General features: G+C 32.5%; 1 protein-coding gene and 1 long non-coding RNA gene across 10 annotated transcripts; one reads left to right on the top strand and one right to left on the bottom strand.

Annotated features, from left to right (window-relative positions):
• Window positions 1-3,602: 3,602 nt before the first annotated feature.
• LOC115953023 lies at window positions 3,603-9,067 on the bottom strand. 9 transcript variants are annotated; one of them, XR_004083626.1, is made up of 11 exons: window positions 8,838-9,066; window positions 7,910-8,106; window positions 7,629-7,832; window positions 7,388-7,517; window positions 6,822-6,973; window positions 6,166-6,455; window positions 5,854-6,088; window positions 5,423-5,503; window positions 5,187-5,286; window positions 4,849-4,923; window positions 3,625-4,233 (listed from the first exon to the last, which is right to left on the bottom strand). It is a non-coding gene; the product is annotated as an uncharacterized LOC115953023 (long non-coding RNA). The 9 variants fall into 9 exon arrangements; XR_004083624.1 differs by having other exon boundaries at window positions 3,625-4,193; window positions 8,838-9,065; XR_004083623.1 differs by having other exon boundaries at window positions 4,849-5,286; window positions 8,838-9,067.
• Window positions 9,036-20,173, top strand: LOC115953022 (histidine kinase CKI1-like). The gene is made up of 9 exons (XM_031070443.1): window positions 9,036-9,092; window positions 11,718-11,815; window positions 14,399-14,489; window positions 14,847-15,083; window positions 15,200-15,886; window positions 16,416-16,791; window positions 16,880-17,454; window positions 17,917-19,257; window positions 19,824-20,173. The coding sequence occupies exons 3-9, from the start codon at window positions 14,433-14,435 to the stop codon at window positions 20,031-20,033; spliced, it is 3,483 nt and encodes a 1,160-aa protein (XP_030926303.1). The 5' UTR covers window positions 9,036-9,092; window positions 11,718-11,815; window positions 14,399-14,432; the 3' UTR covers window positions 20,034-20,173.
• Window positions 20,174-21,696: the final 1,523 nt, after the last annotated feature.

Genomic DNA, 21,696 nt, shown 5'->3' with positions numbered 1-21,696 from the left:
CGGCGTTACCCAAGAAGTTGTTGGATGATATTGATAGAGTTAATCGTAATTTTCTGTGGGGATCTTTGGATTCTTCGAAAAGAACACATTGGGTGGGTTGGCATAAAGTGACCAAAGCTAAAGATCAAGGGGGTCTTGGAATTCAATCAGCTAGGGGAAGGAATCAAGCTCTTCTTGCCAAGCTTAATTGGAGATTCCGGACGGAGAAGGATGCTGTGTGGGCAAAGGTTCTTAGAAGCAAGTATTGTACTAGCCATCGGTTGCACGCTAGAGCTAAAGACAAGCTTCCTTGCTTTAGAGTTTGGAAAGCAATTCAGAAGGGTAGTGAGGTTTTCCATAAAGGCATTCGGTGGATTCCGGGACAAAATAGTAGTTTGAGCATTTGGCATGACAAATGGTTTGCAAAGGCCCCGTTTAGAGCTTTAATTCAAGGTCCTCTCCTTGAAGAAGAAGAGAGGCTCCAAGTTAAAGAGGTTTTTGGTCCTCATGGATGGGATTGGTCAAAAGTTTCTGTCCAAGTTCCAAATGATGTTATTATGGAAATTAATGCCATGCCTTATTCTTTGGGGACTTCTATTGAGGAAGATAGGTTGATTTGGAATGGTGATAAGCATGGGGATTTTGAGCTTAAATCAGCCTATTCTTTAGCCACTAGATGCAGTGAGGAGGAAGAGGAGTTTATGGGGTGTTGGGTTTGGAAGGTGGATACTTTACCGCGTATTAAATCTTTCATATGGCAATGCTTGCATAATAGCATTGGGGTGGGAGATTTCCTTGTTAAAAGGCACCTTAGTGAGTTGGATAGGTGCCATATTTGTCTAAGGGAAGTTGAGACCATTATTCATAGACTTAGGGACTGTGAGATGGCAAAAACAATTTGGACTAGCCTGGGGGTTCGGCCAAACAGCAGCTTCTTTGAGGATAGCCTCCACATTTGGCTTGAAAAGAATTGCAAAGATCATGGGTGTAGAGTGCCCAATCAGCCACCTTGGAGAATTCTTTTTCCTTTTGTCATTTGGTTGTTGTGGAAAGAAAGGAATAATGTGGTGTTTAGAGGCCAAAACTTTCGGCCTGGTGTTCACAGTGAGGCGGTGTTCCAAGCTCTTGAGTTTGTGCATTGTGTTTTGAATCCTAAAATTGCAGGTAGCAGAAGGATGTTCCAGATCAGATGGGAGAAGCCTTCACCTGGCTGGTTTCGCTTAAACATTGACGGATCAGCCTTAGGGAATCCTGGTAGAGCTGGTTGCGGTGGCATCATTTGGAATGATCGTGGAGATTGGCTTGGTGGTTTCTCTAGATGCATTGGAGTCACCACAAGCTTTATTGCTGAGCTTTGGGCTCTTCGTGATGGCCTTAACCTTTGTCACAACATGCATCTTCAAGCTGTTGATATTCAAATTGATGCCAAAGTAGTTGTTGATATTATTAGAGATCCTTCTTATTTGAACCGGGTTGTTATGCCTATTGTTGATGATTGTAGACAGTTGATATCCCAATTTGGCCAAGTTTGGATTGGGCATTGCTATTGTGAGGCTAATTTTTGTGCTGACTTTTTAGCTAGAAAAGGTGTGCTCCAAGATTATTGTTATTATGTGTATTAGGATCCTCCTGTGGACTTGCTAGATCTTATTAGTGCGGACAAGGAGGGTGTGTTTTGTAACAGGGCTATTCCTGCTGTTGCCGGTAGCCTTTAGTTTGTTTTAATGAAATTTCCAATTTACCAAAAAATATATTACTGGTTTAGTTTCACATTTAGTCTTGAACCTTCACCTCATGATTTAAAATGGTCCTCAGGCTTTGAAATGTTTCATTTTGGTCCTTATAATTATTTTTGAATCTTTATGTATGCAATTCCCTCAACACCAGAGGAAATTTGAATATTTTTTTGTACATTTTAAATTTATGTCTAACGTTCATTGTCGTTAGATCTTACTTTGATTCTCTCTACTCCAAAACAAAGTATTTGAATAGCCAATCCTTTCCCTTATATGCTGCTATCAAAATCCTTGGGATTTCACTGAACAATCTCTACTCAATCAGCAGGAGTTAACTGCAAGGACTTTTTTGACACAAACTTTTCTTTTTGATAAGTATTTTTTTGACACAAACTTAAAAATGTAAGGCCTAAAATGAATCATTTCAAAGGATAGGAAATTAGAATACCGCAACACCCATGATGGTTGCCATGCAAGCTTCACAAATGATTGATAGCTCAAAGGTGGCTTTCCCCCATTCTTTCCCAAATATTAGTCATTGGAGTGACCAGCAATTAACAGAGGGAGAGATTCACTTAAATGAACTAACATAGGCATAAATACTTCAAAGCTCAAATGCAATTGAAAAATGAAAGTCCAAAGTTTGAACTCACCTTCTGTATAATATCCGCAGGATTGAAGAGTGTATGACTCACAAGAGAGAAAACCTCAATTACAGCAGTAGATGCATAGTCCTGTTTATATTTTAATGAATTTGAAACATGGGGCAAAGGTTGAGGACTAGATGTGTAACTAAGCCTAAATTACTGTGTTAAGATAAACTAAGGTTTTGCTATGACAAGATCTTAATAAAAAATTTTGTGCACCATATTGCATACAAACCTCTCACACACACACAGTTAAAATATTGTGTGTTTCAGGACATAATTAGGTCTTCATTCTTGTTTTACTTATTTCAGTTAAAATATTCTGTGGGTTGTGTTTCTATGTAGTGCATCGTTTGACTCAACAGTGAAGCTATGGGACGTGGAAGTTGGGAAACTTCTATACAGCTTAAATGGACACACGTACTGGCCCTTGCTGCTGTCATTGATGTTATTTGAAGGTGATTTTAACTGATGAGATGCTTTTCAATTTCACTGATATCTTATATTGAAACTTCAGGAACCCTGTATATTCTGTTGCATTTAGCCCAAATGGTGAGTATTTGGCCAGTGGATCTCTTGATAAATCCATGCACATCTGGTCATTGAAGGAAAACAAGATTGTCAAAACTTATACAGGCAATGGGGGCATATTTGAAGTTTGCTGGAACAAGGAAGTTGACAAGATTGCCGCATGTTTTGCCAACAAGACAGTTTGTGTTTTTGATTTCAGAATGTAAGGTCTTGGAAAATGCTCTACAATCTCCCTGGAATTCCAAAGCCCTATGACCTCAGGAATGATAATTAACTTCTTAGTTGTTCTTCAAAGTTTAGTTGTAGAGATATTACTTTTGATGGGGATGGGTAGAAATGTATTTTGGGTGGGTAGGTTTTGCGTTTTAACCATAGAGCAGGCATTACTCACTTGTGTTGATCGCTTTTGTAATTACATTTACTCAATTATCTGTCAGGCTTATGCTTGGTAGGAGTGAATTGTAAGTTTGCAACCCAATTATGTACAGAATTATTTGAATTGGACCATAATTTATGGTTTCTAGTTTACCATTTCTTTTCCCAATGATAGTTATTTGGAACGATGTTTGTTACCCAGTTACATTTCGTTTACTATGTTTATTTCAGTTTTTCTTTGCTGAATGTTTATCTTTTCAGTTGATGTTGAGGAATGAGCCCAACTATCACTGGTCAAACAGATTAGGCAAAGTTGGAATTTGATGGCAATTGGTTTAAAAAAGTTATTCAAATTATACGATCAATGGAATGCTAAGCATAGTAACACTATAACAGTGATATATTACAGTTCATTAGTAATTCCCACAAGAACATGATCCGTTAACAATATTGCAATTCACCAGTAATCCCCACAAGAACATGAACCGTTCACAAAGTGGTGAAATCAAATACAGTCCCTCATTACAATCTTACGTCCAGTTATCTTTGAAATCAGCTTGGTCACAGCATGGCAGTCCAGACATACACGGAGGTTCCTCACAATCTTTATAGTAGTTCCGGGTTGAGTACTGATGAGCCCAAAAGCCATAGCTAGCTTCTCACTGTGAACTTCAAGGGATTGTTCCTTTTGTCTCTCCCCTAAGTCATGTGACACAATTTCTGTTTGTGGTATGTAGCCGTGTGCCTTAAGCCAACCATTTATCTCCAATAGCATCATGTAAATTTCTTTGCTGTTTGGGTGTTTCTTATCTCCAGTAAGAAACTCGTGTACCTTATTATTCACTTCAATTGAGCTACAGCTAGGTTCCTTCTGCACTCCAATGTTTTCATCAAGGTCCTCACCCTTGCCACCCCATTGCAGTTGCTAGCAGTTGCATATATGTTTGATAAAAGAATATACGTTCCTTAAATATAATTCAAATGATATTTCAACTTCAAACATATTGGTTTCCTTAAAAAAAATACCAAAATATTGTTATCATTAATTAAAAAAAAAAAAGTAATATTTAAAAGATAATCAAAGGTGGTTGAACTTTCATGGTTTATAAAGACTAAGTACCCAGAAGGAGAAACATGAAGTGCTAGACAGCAAAAAATCTCCACAATTTGTATACAGGAAGTCCATATGTATCAATATGGAATTGTTAAATGGATGTATTCATTGTGAGTTAGAATCTATGAAGATTTTATGGATGTCTTATATTCTATCAGAATTTTCTAGGAGGGAGAAGACAAGTTAGTGTAGTTCCCCTTCAAAGAGTCATGGGTTTCAAGTCAAGAGTTTTACAAGGTAAAGAGATCAGGGTTGATAATTCTTTTACATGGAGAAGTATATGGAGAAGTAATTTTTTAAATTGGCTAGTCACTTTGGGGAAATTTACCAACAGATAATTTAAGAAAATGACTGTTGTTAACAGTCTAAAATCACATAAACCAAATCATTGTACCTCAGCTACGTTTCTTCTGGTTAATAAAGAGAGCTTCTCAACAAAGAGGCAATAATACAAAAAGAATCTTACCAGCTAACCGTGCAACATTAACACCATAGCTTTTAGGGCATGCACCAGGTGTCAACTTGTAAAGAAATGCAAAACCTATTCCAAACATGAAGAACAACAAATTAGACAATGTTCAGAATATATGTGCCCATTGGTAGAGTACCAATATCATGGCCTTTATGTCTAAACCATGATGAATCTAATATAAACTATGATACTATTATATATGGTTATCACATGGCCAATCATGCTAAAAACTCATTTGTCTAGTTTTTTGAAGATTAAGAAGATACCCTTAGCTTGTGTGTCAACAGCGTCTGTGATGAAACAGAAAAATAACAGAAAAAGCAGAGGTATACCTTAGGATCATTCTGATAATCTACAGCTAATCGGTGATAGTGAGTAGAAAACATTCCTCGACACTGTACCTTGTGGACAAAATGTTGTAGAACTGATTCACTGCAATGGATAGAAAACCAAAGTAGAAACAAAGTTCAACCAGATACAACCCTCAGAGAAAAGGCAAATTTGTAGAGAATTGATCATTAATATTGAAATCGCTGAAAGACAAGTTAATCCAATAATTTACACATACGCAATCGCTTGCCCATCTGAAGTTGATGTTCCACGTCCAAGTTCATCCAATGCCACCAATGGAATTACGAGTTGCAGAAGACTGCATCAACCATCAAAAATATGTCAATGGCATGAAAATTATTCAATCATATTCATCTTAACTCATTATAAAATTTACTTTTGCAGACTATTCTTTAAAAGTTCTAAAGCATAATGATCAAACAAGAGTGAGTTTTTCTTATGCAAGAAGAAACTTCTCATGAGATGAGATACGGGACAAATGTGCAAGAATAATAAAATTTAGAATGTAACCAAGGAAATTATTAATATGACTCAACATAAAGCAACTGAGGAGAAATTTGTGATAGGATTGTCCTTTGACAGTTAAGATCTAATTAATTATGCTAAAAATCAGAACCAATATGGGCAGACTAATCAATTTGTACATACTCAAGAATGTTGTCTTTGATTCTGCAAATAATCTATAAAATCACAGGCATAACAATAGTGTGCAATGAAAATCCTTTGATCCACTGACAAATCTCATCAGCATTAATGCAGTTTCTGAGAGTTCAGTTAAAAATTTACTTTGGCCTGCCATGATATGATTTTTGGCACCCATCCGAACAAAGATTCGGTCCACAGGTGACAACTCAAAACTGTCTGCAGGGACATCTGCTCCTACCTGAAAAGAACCATTAAGGTGAAAACCACAAAATATTAAAACTCAGAGTTGCACAAAAAAAACCACAAAAACATTACCTGGGCCAAAGTCATAGCCTAGCAAACTTGGCAAAGAAGAGTTGAATTCCCCCCCATGTTAGGACCAGTGAGAAGGATGAACCTAGCATGACCAGAACCACCAATCATAATTTCATTGGGAACAAAGGTACCCTTGCCTAAAGAATCGCTTCTAAGAACAGGATGTCCTAGACTTTTTGCAGAAAAGCATGGCACTTCATCCGGACTTGACGAGTCTAATATAATTGGTTGGCTTGTTGGCCCTTCATAATATTCACTTGCAATTGCTAGACTGATCAAAACATCCAACTCTGCAACATGTACCAATTTTAGCCATACAAAATGAAATACATTTTGTATAATGTAGACTACTATATAATATTGTTCTTTTTATTCATGAAAACATGAAATCTGACAATATGTCAGATAACTTAGTAACAAAATAAAATTCCAAGACATAAAGTTAATTTTGAGATACTATAGAAGCAGATATTAATCCATCGTGATCTGAAGATCTACTACCATTATTACCCCAAAAGAGGACTATGACAATGTGACATTTCCCCAAAAGAGAACTATGACCTTGTGACACCTCCACTCTTCTATATGCACAATCACACTTGTTTGCATGTACGCTTGAGTGTATCTGAAAGAGAAAAAGAGAAGGGTATGCGTACCTGCAGTAGCAGAAACTAATTGGCTCCACTTATTATGATGCTCACAGAAACGTCCAGTCAACCTCTGAAGAATGCTTTTCAGCTTGGATTCCTTTTCAGACTCAGCTTGTGAAAGCTCTCCCAACAACTTCTTGATACTTGGAGTCCAATACCTAAAGAAGCCCCGAAAATGCCAGGCAAGAAACAAAATAAAAAATAGTTGAGATATAAAACCCAAATTAATGTGCTGCTAAATAAGGCACTTTAGAATTATTTTAACTAGGGATTGAAACTGACAAAGATAAAATCTTAACCAAAAGAATCAATAAATCCTGGTACTACTATAAACTATGCCATGTTATTCAACATGACAGAGATTACTTCATTGCATTATCACATTAAAATTCACGGTTCAATATGATTGTCATAATAGGAGCTCAATGCTTTCCATTAAGTTGCAATTAAGATAAGAAAGAGGCATTACACACACCTGGTTGTTAATTAGTCCAGGTATGTAAAATATGTTCAATTACAGGATCAAAAATAACCAGTGTAGCTACTTCATTCACCACAAATTTTGCTTTCACCTTTTTAGATGATCTTAACTCATAGTCACAAGGAATTCTTTCTCTCTCTCTCTCTCTCTCTCTCTTGCGCGCGCAAACTTTCTGGTACTTGTGAGAGATATGCCTCTTTTCCAATTGTGACATATGTAATCTGTTACAGATTGTTAGATAACAGAACTTGGTTATTGTTGTTGAATATAAATAAACAAAGAAGTAGACTACTGAAAATTCCAGCCCAAACAATTTGTGAAAAAATTCTTACTGATGCATCTCCAAGTAATTTTTGCTGGTCCTAGAGGTGTTTTGTTAAACTAGACTCAACCTCCTTAACTTTATTACAGGTCATACTCCAGATCAACTCCTTCATGAGGTACGATACGTCCTGAATTATTGGCTTCTAGTTCTACCCAATCAAAAGCATCCTTGAAATGATTTATACCCGAATCAATGTTAGGGAGACCTACACCTGTATATATAAAAGATAAGACACCAAACTAGACCCTTTTAATAGCATATTGCTTAAAAAATCAAAGCTGCTCATACCAGTGCCAGGTGTTAACAAATGATGAAGGACTCCAGATTCAACATTTTCCAAAATAACACCAAGAGAAGAACATGATTGATTGGGCCATTAATTCACAACCATGCACGTAGCACTGATATAAACTCTTGGAGTTGTTTTTTTGCTGCATCCTCATATAGAACCACTTTGTTGGCATTCCTTCCTTCCATTAGCCTCACTGTGTCAAATTAATGTCCATAACCATAGTGTGAGTTTGTATACAGCTGAAATCCAACCGTGTCTTGATCCAAGCACTGTTTACGGGTGCCGCAATTACAGAATTTGGTAAAATCAAATAAAAATTGGGTCCTACAATACTATTCACACATTTAAAAATTATTTTACTACACTATTTTTAATTTTCAGTATTCAGCAATAAGGGGCATCTAATCAGACCCATAAATTACATCCTTCGTAACCATCAATAGATTATCTATCTAATCTAATATATATTCTAATACTGTGCACCTAGTCAGATTGGCTTTACCTGCTACTACTAGGAGGGACGGAGCTCTTGTTGGACCGGGTGGGGGACAGTGGCCCCCGGATTTTAAAAAAAAAAAAAAAAAAGTATATATATAATATATTATTTTTAGCAATTTGTTTCAATAAAATTGCAATTTGCCACTTAACAATATTATTGATATTTTTAAATGCTATAAAAAAAATTAGCCCATCAACAAAAATTAAGCCCAAACAACACCCAAAACAAACACAAGCAAAAAAAAAAAAAAAAAAAACTCAAAGCCGGTTCTAACAAGATATCTAACTACCCTAGGAGTAGGAAACACCCATCTTACCTCACACATATAATAAAAGGGAAAAAAGAGGGGGATTTCTATGCCATTCAAAAATAAAAAATAAAAAATAAAAAAAAAAAGAAGAAGAAGGAAAACCTAATTAACTTACGGCTGAACACAGAGGAGAGGAGTTTGGCAGCCAGCGGCAGCGGCACTACAGGCCTACAGAAGCAAAGGTATCCCTCTCATCTCATACTGAAACCTTGTTTAGTTAACTTAGATTTAATCATGTGTTGACAATTTGACACTGTTGTGCCTTGTAAAGAAAACTTAAGAGAGAGCAAACTGCAAAGAGCAAGAGCAGGGACGGAGAGACTCACAGACAGAATAAACTATTAACTAGAGAAAAAGAGTCAAAAGAGAGGTAACCGTAAAATTATGACTCATATTTGTCTTCATCTCTTTAACATACCTATAATTTATATTCTTTTATAAATAAAAAAAGTTGTCATGAGAAATAAACACGTCAACAGTCAACTCCTATTGCCATTGCTTGTGATGTTTTGTGATTTTTTTAGTTTTGTCCTTAGTGTTTATGTTTATTAGGCACTGTCTTTTAGAACGTTAAAGATTTTTTTTTAAATAATTAAGGAGATTATTTGTAATTTTAAAATTTATTTTTTAGTTGTTAAATGTTTATAGGTATAGTGCTTGTTTATTGTATGTAATAATTGTAAATTATTAACCATATAATGGCATAATAATTTTAATTTTTTTATATTGTAATATTTAAAAAATAATAATTTTATTTATTTTCCTTTTGTTAGTAGTTTATTAAATGAATGTTTATTTAAAGTTTTAAATTTCCTTTTTTGTTGATACTTTTGTCCGGACTCGGTCAAACACGTGCTCCATGTCTGGTAGTGTAGCCTGTAAAGCTTTTCTAAATTCAAGAGCAAAAGCTAGATTGATTAACTCCCTAAAAAGAAAAGTACATATCAAATACTGCCAGAAAACCTTGATGTCAAGTGAACGGCTGTGAAAACACTGCTAAAAAATCTTCATGTCCTGCCTCATACAAGTAGTATGATGTGTACCAGTAACAATTTAAGTAGTCCATGTAGGTCCTATATATATATATATATATATATATATATATAAACTGGTAAATTTTTTAAAAATAGTCATTGTTTATCCTTAAAAGAGATCTAAAATCCTAAACCTTCAACTCTAACCCCTAACTGCCAAGCTTATATCTCAGATTTGAAAGATTTTTTAGAAGGAAAAACTAAAAACTGTGTGCTGATTAACGTGTGGTAATATAACTTCTCAGTACTGGTTTTCCAGTTGACCTCCAAAAATTGTCATACCTTTAGGTAAGGTGGTATGGAATAATAATTAAAAAAAAAAGTGAGAATGTATTATTTAAATAAAAAATTAGTGTAGAATAGACAAATTGATATTGATGATTTATAAAAATAGATATGTAAAATAGAAAAATGATGCTTATTTTTGTAAAATAGACAAAATTTTGCAAAATAGATAGAGTGGATTTTGCAGCATGGAGCCAACTTAACAAAGCCAAATCCCAAAAAAGCTGAATTCTCAGCAAGAAACCATGATCTCCACCACGGTTTTTTTGCTTTGTGAAAAGCGTAATTATCACTAAAAATTCCAAAATCGGGCACACTCTTTCAGTAAACTTTTTCCACTAGTTGCCTAAGAACGATTTCCATTGCTCCCTTCCATATTTGATACATGCAATTTCGCCTATATAGGAAGACCCACTGGCGGATGCCCCCCCGAGGTTTTCCAATTTTCCTTCAAGATTGGTTTATTTGATCATTATTTATACAAAACTTACTTACTGGCCCCCTCCCAAATTTCAGAAATCTTTTTTAGAAGAACAAATTTCAGAATTGAGTCCCCCAAAATCTAAACTTTGAACCTTAAAAATGGGCCTCTCAAACTTTTGAAGTTTCCAGGAAAAAACCCAAAATTATAATTGGTACGAAAAAGAAAAACCCAAAAAAAAATTACAACTGAATTCACAAAATAAAAAAAGACCAAAAAAATTTACCATCAAATGGCCCATTTCTCAGCCCGTGGCCTTTATAGAGGCTAAAAAAGAAAACCCAAATTCTTCTTTGATATTCCAAATCACAATATTCTCAAAAACAAAAAACAAAAAATTCTTTCCAATATACTGTGTGGCAGTCAATTTCGTTACTTTTTAAATTTTATAATTTACTGTTTTGTTTTGTGAAACTTGAAACTGAATGTTTGAATATAGTTCTCAAAAAAAGAATATAGTTAACCAAAATATATATATATACACATATATTTATTATAATAGTGTTGTTTATTGTGTGTTAATAATTTTTTTGGTTTTGAGATCCTCTGTCTTGAATACAATTCAAATTGAAGGCGTAAAAAATTTTAGTTTTTAGCCATTTAAAAAGTCATTTATCCATCTCATTTAAAAAAAAAAAAATCATTTTATCTATTTTAAGTTATTTTAACCAAAAAAAATCCACACCTACTACCGGCCACCACCATCAAAAACAAAACCAGAAAAGAAACACACATCAGTGAAGCTACTAGCCATGAGACTGGCCCCCCTTGGAAAATATTCCTGACTCTGCCACTTAAGAACATGAAAGACTAAGAAAGTGCACTACCCTTTGACATAGACATCTAGACATTGTTTGTTTTTGACAAACATACGAAGACAGGTTCACCCTCTTATCCATCAACCTTTGATTTCTGGGGTGCATGCTCTTGCAGGTAAAATATATTCTTGGTTCAGTTTATTCTCTTTGAAAAAAATTATACAAAATAACATTTAACAAATTCCCAAATCAACAATATCCCAATAAGGGAAAAAAAATCCAAAAAGGAAAAAATAATAATAATAATAATAAAAAAGACAAACAAATTCTTTGTCAATCAAGAATCCTTTCCAATTAGAAGTACTCCTCATAATGAAAAAATAAGAAGAAGAAAAAAAAACAAGCTTTATTGCTTTAACATAAATCTGCCGTTGAAGGGAAAAAATAAACCTTACTTCTTCGTCGCCACCACGAGCTGCTTCTAGCCTCCACTCAGTGACTGGCGCCGACTCTGTCCACATATCAATCGGCACTGGTATCTCTCTCTCATTCTCTTTCTTTGTCCCTATTTGTATTTGTCTTCTTATTTATGTTTAAGGTGAATAGCTGTGTGTATATCTATGTTACATTATTATTATTTTTATTATATTCCAATTTAATATCATATTTGTGCTCACTTAGTATAATTTTATATGCTATTTTTGAAAATAAATAAATAATTTAAAATTTACTTTAAAAGAGTTTAAATATTTTCAAGCAAAATAACAAAAAATTATTTATTTTCTTAAATTATTATAATTTGAAATGATTTTTTTTCTTTTTTTTTGTTTAAAATGAATGCACATTGATACAATTATACATGCATAGTACATATGACAATAAGAGATGATCATCCCAGTAATTAAAAAACTCAATAGATAAAAAATCGGGATTATAATAAAAATATAATTTTTTTTATATTTAATAAAAATAGGAAAACATGGAATTTAAAATATTTATTTTTATAATAACACACTTAAGTATTTATAAAAATCCTTGATACAAGTAATACAGAAAGAAAAAGTTTTAAACTTTAGTAAAATTGATGCATATTTATACAAATATGATCGTGTGTATTTGAATGCAAAATTTAATTTGTTGGTATTGCTTATATGGTGAAAATTGGTTATAAAATATACTTGTACCTAGAAAAGGTAAAGTAAAAACTGATGACAAACACATTCATGTATTTGTACTTAATTTAATTATAAATAATATTTTTTTAGAGTATTTTTGTTTTATATGATAAATATTTTTTTTATAAAATTGCATACGTGTAACATACAATATATAATATTCGTCCTTTACTAAGCATGGAATGGATTATAACATTGTTTATCTTATACAGGTATTTGTGGGTATCTTTATAAGTTATAACTAACCTAGCATATACCCCAATCATGTGTAGCCTATCACTTTAAAATATTACTTAAATTACGAAGGCAAAAAAAGAAGCAAAAATAATTAAATTTATGGAGTTGAGTGGAAACTAAATTGAATTTACCCCAAAATGAAAAGAAGAATTATAATTCATGGAGATTATATTAGGAATAGTAATTATTATTATTTGAAATAAAAGATGTTGCAACGAAATAACTATATTCTTATTCATAAAATTGGTTGTTACATATAAAAAGTTTTGTAAAACATAATGCATAAAGAAAGTCTTTAAAGTTTATACTTTTTTGAAAATATATTAATTTTAAAAGTTGTTATATATATTAAAGAATAACTATTACTTTTTTTTTTTAATGTGATATTGCTTATATTTTAGAAAAAAAAAATTATTCCTCAATTTAAAAAATAATTATTCCTTACAATAAACTAAATTACTAAACTACAAACCTTTACATTTATTAGTGACAAATTCATTACGGTGTGTGAATATATATATATATATATATATTTATTTATGTATATATTTCTTGCTACTAATTAAAAATCATAGGAAATTTAAAGCAGTTAGCAAAAAATAGCGTTACCCTAGCAACAAATTAGGACTTACATCTAAGGGTTAAACATAGGAATGATAATGATTTGGCCAAAACTTTAGTTTGGTCAAATCAATGTTGCATCCTTCCAATGCGGCTTGGAAGTTTGAGTATGTCCTCTACTCCTCTTTGTGCTATGTGCAAGTCTGACTTCTAAATTTCTGCATGCATGATCATACTGTCTCATACCCTCTTTTCAACTTATTTTGGCACAATCAACTAGTAAAGGTCATATCCAGTAGCATTATTGATTATTAGTAATAAAAATAAATAAATAATAAAGTGATCATAGTTTTCTCCTAAATAGTTTAGCATGGAGTGCCTATAAACAACTTTAGTGAACAATGAATGAATAAGTACGATAATGAATCAATAAATCTTTCTTGCTTGGCTGTACAGTATTTATTTTATCACTTCACAAGTATAAGTGCTTGTGAAATGTGAGCTGTGGGGAGTAAGGGCTAGAGTTCAAGTCTCTAGAAGTGGACTTTACACATATATACACTTAAATTATGTTAAAATAAAATTTCTATCTTGTATAAATAAAATAAATAAAAAAAGATTGTTGCTTTCCAAAGCTTATACACCCTTGCGGTACTACAGGGAAAAAAAATTCTAATATCATTAGGCATACTTTAATGGTGTATACAAATCTCTATTGAAACCCCTAATTTTTCTTGTAGTTAATCAAACCTTTTTATTACAAAGAATAAGCTTTCTAAGTTGCTACAAGTCATGGATGAGCTACTTCAATCATCAAGGAAAATATTCTATTACGTAATTATATTTCTTGTATATTAATGCAACGGCTCGCTTGTATTATTCACCCAATAGAAAGTAAGATTTGACTTCCCTGTATAGAAGACATAGTAATAAGGCTGAAACTTCATACAAAAGTTTGTTAAAGATTTGGTTAAGAAATCAATCTTCTTGAGTTATTATGAGAGAGAGAGAGAGAGAGAGATTGCTCCTGGTATGATGCTTATGAAAGAAATTCACTATATTTAAGTATGCAACTTTTCTGATTTATTTATTTATTTTACAATATATATTCACAAATTGATTTTTCTACATATTCTTCAATGCAGTAGCCTTTGGTGATCATAACTAGAGGACCTGATCATGATGCGACTAGGCTCAATGATAACTTTACAACCTGTTTGTTTTTTATTTCTTCTGGTAAGTCTTCAAGTAGTGGCAGTGTGATAGGATCTGGTATTTTACATGCTTACAAAAATTATTGAAACCAAAAGAAAATACACATTCTTACTGCTTCTTGGGTATTGGATTTGTTTGTACTTTGTATAGGGTTTTAAAAGATGTTACTTAACTTTTCAGTCTTTTTCTCTATAAACAATTTTTTTCCCTTCATCCTTGGTTTGAAAAATAATATGAGAAAAATAATTTTAAGCATTTGTAAATTATCTCCTACTCTAAAGTATGTTTCTATCCAAATGGTTTATGTGATTTTCTTTCTTCTTCTTTTTTAATCAAATTGTGATTGCATTCACACATTCTGTCAAACCCTTAATGCAGGCATTTGCTGTGATGCTCCTTCCTACTGCATTGATCCCATGTTGGTATTCTATGTTTAGTCGTGTTGAGCATCAAGTGAATTTGTACTTTCATGACTTCCATTCCAATATGCAATCTAAAGTTGAGAACACAGCAAAGTTCTTACATCCAATAAATTCATCAGCAACAAGTTTAGCAGGAGTTTTAAGGTTGCCCCTCAATGAAACTAAACTCTCATTCTCTAAGATTGAGACTAAGGTTGGTATCCATATTCTTCTCTCACAAAGATCATATAAGTAGTTAAATGATTACTTTCAATAAGAAACAACTAGATATTTCATAATTTTATTTTTTATTTTTTATTTAATTTATAGGTGGCTCCTATATTATTTCAAGCATGGTCTACAATTCCATACTTATCTCAAATTTCATATACTGGGTTAGAAGGTCTATATTTCTCATACTACACTGGTCAGAATCAAACTCTTGCGGTGTACTCTAACTCTTCATATAATCCTAGATGGAGTGCTCCAAATGTAAAAAAGAACCTTAATTGTTACATGCAACATGTGAACCAAGAGACAGGAGAATTAGATGGAAACTCCATTGAATGCCCTCCCTTGAATTTGGTCAATAAAAGATGGTTTCAAGAAGCCTTGAATAGTACCAACGGATATGCCTCATTGGAAACTGGATGGAATAATTCTCAAGATCTTATACTACTTAGCTCAGCTAGAATTAATGGAGAAGGAGTTATCTCTCTAGGATTCTCGGTCAAAGCACTAACCGCCCATTTTACTGGTATAGATCGTCAGGATGGGAGCTTGTATTTGGCTACCAAAGATGGGAAAGTGCTTGTAGAAGAGCTCAAAAACACTCATATGGTTCTTGTTGGTAATATAGTTTCTGTCCAATTGAAGAAACCAAATGGGGAACAAGAAGTTCTTGGGAATGTTTCCTGTAACATCAAAGATGGTTCATCAATAGCTTCTACTTTGAATATTCAAGGAACAGAATACATGTTTTATTGTTCATCACTAGATATGGCGGGAGTCCAATCGGTATGTTTTAATTCTTCACTATCTTGCAAATATGAAAAACTTCATTTGTAAATATTTATATTTTCTTCTTGTTGCGTTGAACACTAAACATTACAAGAAGCTTTGCTTGTTAAGTCATATGATCATGTACATCACTTGTGTGCCTTTCTTGCTTTGTTTTTGTACACAGTAGGTATGCTTTAGACTAGAGAGAATTATGCTATTCCTATTTATAAGCAGGTTAGAAATTAAATGCAAATCTTTTTATCCTCCTTTTCTTTCTAGAAAAATCTTAAGAAATAATTATTGTAAATGCTTTTGTTTGTCCTAGGCATAAAATGCTATGCTAAATTCTCCACTGATCATTAATCCATTCCACACATAATAGACTTGGGGCTTTTATAGATTGTAGCTAGCCGAGTGGCCATAATATTCAGAACCTTATTGATGAAAATCAGTTGGATAAATATCATGTCATACTAACAGTATAGACACTAGTTAAATTCAACAGTTTATGCATATATTTATGTAGTATAACTGAATTTTTCAGGTATATGTATTAGCTTTCCCACAAAAAGGGTTACTCAGCCTTGTCCGCAAGAACAGGATAGTGGCACTGGCCCTTCTTATAGTAATCATCACTTCCATGGTTGTTTCCATTTTAAGTTTTGCGTATATATTCGTTAGAGCTGCCAAGCGAGAGATGCACTTGTGTGCTACTCTTATAAAACAAATGGAAGCAACTCAACAAGCAGAGAGGAAGAGTATGAACAAGAGTCTTGCCTTTGCTAGTGCTAGCCATGATGTTCGTGCATCACTAGCAGGCCTTACAGGTTTGATAGAGTTGTGCTATAAAGAAGCCACATCTAGTTCTGAATTGGAGACAAATTTGAGACAAATGGATACTTGTGCAAAGGACCTACTAGGTAATCTCTTCACACCTTATTAGGCAAATTGTTTTATATTTAGTATTGTTTTTATCAATGAATATGTATAACTTATGTACTTGTTTAGGTTTACTGAATTCTATTCTTGATACAAGCAAAATCGAGGCGGGCAAGATGCAACTTGATGAAGAGGAATTTGATTTGGGCCAACTAATTGAAGATGTAGTTGATTTATATTATCCTGTTGGTATTAAAAAGGGAGTAGATGTGGTATTAGATCCTTATGATGGTTCTGCCATCAAATTTTCACAAGTGAAAGGAGATAGGGGAAAACTTAAGCAAATATTATGCAATTTACTAAGCAATGCGGTTAAATTTACTTGTGAGGGGCATGTAACCGTTCGAGCATGGGTTAGGAAACCCAGTTTGCAAAATTCAATAATTGCATCTAATCAGAATGGTTTAATGAAATATTTAGAGTGTTTGTTTCGTAAGAGCAATGAAGCATATAATGACCTGGAAGCCATGAATGCAGCCCAACAAGATCCAAATGCCATGGAATTTGTCTTTGAGGTTGATGATACAGGAAAAGGAATCCCGAAGGAAAAACAAATCTCAGTCTTTGAAAACTATGTTCAAGTCAAAGAAACAGCTCTTGGACAAGGAGGCACTGGATTAGGACTTGGCATTGTTCAGTCTCTGGTAAATGACTAACTTTAGCACACATCAATTTTTTTATTTTATTTTTTTGCAGTGTTTATCTAGAGTTTCAAGATAAGCAATCTAACCGGAATCATGATCCCTCCATTTCAAGTCATTTTCATTATGCTTGTTTCATGGTTCATATTTTATTTTATTTTTTAAGTTTAAAAGTGTATAGACCAATTAAACTTTTAAATAATGTGATAGTCTGTACAAATAAAAAAGATGCATTAAATGAATTAATTTTAAATGGAGAGAATCATTTTCCACTTATTGTACTACATATATTTTTTTAAACTCAATTATGCATCTAGATTTGTATGATGCGTTGTTGTAACTTGGATTAGATTCACATAACTATCACAAATAACTTTATCAACTAGGTTTTAAAGTGACTTGATTATAGTCTAAATTCATTATAATCCCTTTTATTGATTAATTTTTCTTGTAATTTTGTGCTAGGTACGTTTGATGCATGGAGATATATCAATTGTGGACAAAGAGATTGGTGAAAAGGGAACTTGCTTTAGATTCAATGTGATACTCAGTACACGTGAAAATGTTAGTTGCGATAATGTAAAAGCAGAAGACCTTGAAATGGCTGATGGTACCCATACTCCTGAACTAACTCTCAGCACACCTAGTCCTGGCTTGTGGTTACGTACTCCTAGTTCAAAGCTGACAATTCACACAACCCCTAGCCCCAAGGTAAGGGCATCCCATGTTGTTCTCTTGATTCAAAATAACGAACGGCGAAGGACTTCACAAAGATTTATGGAGAACTTAGGGATAAAAGTATCGATAGCAAAGCAATGGAAACATCTTCCATCTACTCTCCAAAAGATAAAACATAACCAGAACCATTCTCGTTACAATTCTTCTGGAAAATCAATTGATTTGAGTTCTCCAAGTGGCTACTTAAGCAGGTCTGCTTCTAATAACTCTAGCGGTGTAGAAAAGGATGTGCCTTTAAGTAGCATGGATGGTTCAGACTACATACTATCAGTCTTCAATAGGACTACTCCTAAATTTGCATCAAGTTTCATATTAATTGTGATTGATGCAAGTGCTGGGCCATTCCTAGAATTATGTAGAATTGTGGCTGAATTCAAAAAAGGCCTCCATAATGCTACTTGTAAGGTTGTTTGGTTGGAGAAACCAATGATGCATAATATCAACTTCAAAGGCACTAAAGAGGACCTCTTTGATCCTAATGATGTCATAATATCTAAGCCATTTCATGGTTCTCGTTTGTATCAAGTGGTAAGACTTCTTCCTGAGTTTGGAGGTACATTGCAAGGGAATTTAGGCAAACTAAAAGAAGAAAGCAAGTTTCAAGCTGAAAAAGTTTCAAGAGATCCTAGTTCATCAAGGAGTCGGTCTTATATAGAGAATTCCCCGACAAACAGACACTCAACTCAACGAGTAGAATTACAAGACCATGGTAGCAACATTGAGACAACCAAGAAGAAAATCTTATCACCCATTCAAACTCTATCTCATGTTGCGTTCATACCAAGAAGTCCTTCGAGTAATGGGAACCCACCAAAAGAGCAAGAAATACAAGAAATTGGTAACCCAAATGATGATAAGCCATTGAGTGGGAAGAAGCTCTTGGTTGCTGACGACAATGCACTGTTGCGGAAGTTAATTGTTGCCAGTCTTTTAAAGCTTGGTGCAACTGCCGAAACTTGTGTTAACGGACAGGAAGCTTTAGATTTGGTTTTCAAAGGTCTAAGTGATCAAAGGAAACTTGGAGCTTCAAAGATTCTTCCATACGATTATGTCTTAATGGATTGTGAGGTAAAGAGTATGATTTCCCTCTCCTTTACCTTTTTATGATTTTTTTTTTTTAATATAAATATTTTTTATATTTTATATCTATAAAAGTACTTAGTTTTCCAAGTAGAACATTTGCAATATATTAGATGATATCCTTTCCACTATGTCACATGTTTCTATGATATTTGGTAAAATTTATGATGTCTTGGCACTTTTTTTTTTTTTTTTTGAGAGAAAAGATAGAACTTTATTCATAAAAACCAAGTGAGTAAACTTATACAAAAATAAAACCTGGGCTAACACAGGCTTATTGGCCCAGTAGCAATACAGAAAAAAAAAACTATGCTACCCCCACACTAATACCAGATAGGTGAAAGAAAACATCAGAATGTGAGTATCTGTAGCTCTAAGTTCAAAATTTTCTCTATTCAGCAACAAAATATATATATATATATATATTTATTTTATTTTAATTTATTATAATCCCTTGTACTATAGTTTAATTTTAATCACACAACGTAAGCTATTCACATTTTATAATAATATTTTTTTTCCAACTAAATCATATATGATTTTGTGTTTGACAGATGCCTGTGATGAATGGGTATGAAGCAACAAAGCAAATAAGGAAAATGGGGAAGTCCTTCGGTGTTCATATTCCAATCATTGCATTAACTGCTCATACATCAAGTGGGGAAGCTAACATGGCAATTGAGGTTGGAATGGATGTTCATCTTAGCAAACCACTGAAAAAGGAACATCTTTTGGAAGCCATTAGATATATCGATACTAAATGAAAATATGCATAGGCATACCTTATCACTCGCTTATTCTATGAGATAATTGTGACTCTTTATAGTAGTTTTGTTGTACATGTATTGAAATTGTGCTAAAATATAGAGAAATGCTTTAGTATTTTGTTGGAATGCAGAAGTTCATGACATTGACTGAATATATGAAGTCATTTATCATTTTGTTAGAATGTAGAAGTTAAAAACATTGACTAAAAAGATAAAGTCATTTATCATTTTGCTCACTATTATATGTTGTAGGAACTGTAGATTTCTAGTTATGTTTGTAATATTAATCCCTCATGCACACCAAACTACTCTTGTATATATAAATTATTAGTGTTCATTCTAATTCATATAGAGAAATTCATTTTTAATTAAAAAAAATGATTTGATAGAACCATAATATTATTTATTATTAATATTCTCTTAGCAATTTACACGTGCGTTGCACGTGCTTTAAAGCTAGTCTATATATATACACAAACACTAGTATAATGCCCGTGCGTTGCATAATTTTAATTATAAACTTTTAGTATAATTTTATTGAGAAATAATAAATTAATAATCATTTGAATATAGATTATATAAATTGCATATAAATTATTCATATAAATTATTGTTCTTAAAAGTATCAAGCAATCACACAACATATTTATATGAAAAAAATTCATAAATTTAATGATTAAAAACATATGGAAACTTAACCAAAGCTATTTCATTTGCCAAAAAAATAAACATAATTCTCTCCTAATCAATATAAGAATACACTAAAAAAATCGTATATATAGAAAATTTTTAATTGTGAAGATGTTAGATTTCTAATCAATTTAGGAATTATAAGAGAAATAGAATTTTTAGGAAAAATATATGTATTAAAAAAATATCACAATTAACGTTTTTTTTTTTAAAAAAAAAAAAAAAAAAAACATAAAACTCATCACTTAGGATGCATATTTATCCAAAAAACTTGGAAATTAGGACTTGGGAGAATTTCAAATTATATCAAAGTTAAATTATAAGAGAAATTATTAGATGGTTTGGAATTAAAGAAACGCCTATCCTATGTGAAATTCTAATCAATTATATATATATATATATATATATTTTGTTAAAATATGTTTCTATCCCAAAAAAAAGCGTATATTTTTTTCTAAAATTATTTTTTATCTATAATTTTAAATTTTAAATAAAATACTAATGGTTACACAATCCTAATCTAGGTAAATTAGTTATTTTATCCATGTTTTTAAGGTTTTTTTTTTTTTTGCATGTCTTATCATTTTAAATCTAAAAAAATTCTGCAATATGGATTAGACCTTGTTTTCTAGTGTAGTATTTTAAAAATGAGAAAAATTAGATTACACTATATCTACGTCACTGCAATTTAAGATGAATAAGACCTCTCTTTTTTTTTAGTGTAGCATACGTCATTGCAATTTAAGATGCATTAGACTTTTTTTTTTTTTTTAATAATACACTACAAGTAAAAGATAGGGATTACATGGATAAGATGGAGAATTTGGATTGTACTCAAATAAAGATTTTTATCAACTTAGAAATTATAGGAGAAAAAAAAATTTTAAATCTATTTTTTTTTTTAATTTCTACAATATGGTGAAGCCACTAGACACAACCATGAAGTCTAAGCCCAACTTTTATTATATAA

This window comes from Quercus lobata, chromosome 7 (assembly GCF_001633185.2).
Source record: "Quercus lobata isolate SW786 chromosome 7, ValleyOak3.0 Primary Assembly, whole genome shotgun sequence".
Taxonomy (NCBI): domain Eukaryota; kingdom Viridiplantae; phylum Streptophyta; class Magnoliopsida; order Fagales; family Fagaceae; genus Quercus; species Quercus lobata.
This window is presented reverse-complemented; position numbering and strand designations above follow the sequence as displayed.

Coding starts and splice junctions, on each gene's coding strand:
- LOC115953022 (XM_031070443.1), top strand. CDS start 14,433: ATGATGCGACTAGGCTCAATGATAACTTTACAACCTGTTTGTTTTTTA. Junction 16,792..16,879: donor TTGTGCAAAGGACCTACTAG/GTAATCTCTTCA, acceptor GTACTTGTTTAG/GTTTACTGAATTCTATTCTT. Junction 17,455..17,916: donor TTGGCATTGTTCAGTCTCTG/GTAAATGACTAA, acceptor ATTTTGTGCTAG/GTACGTTTGATGCATGGAGA.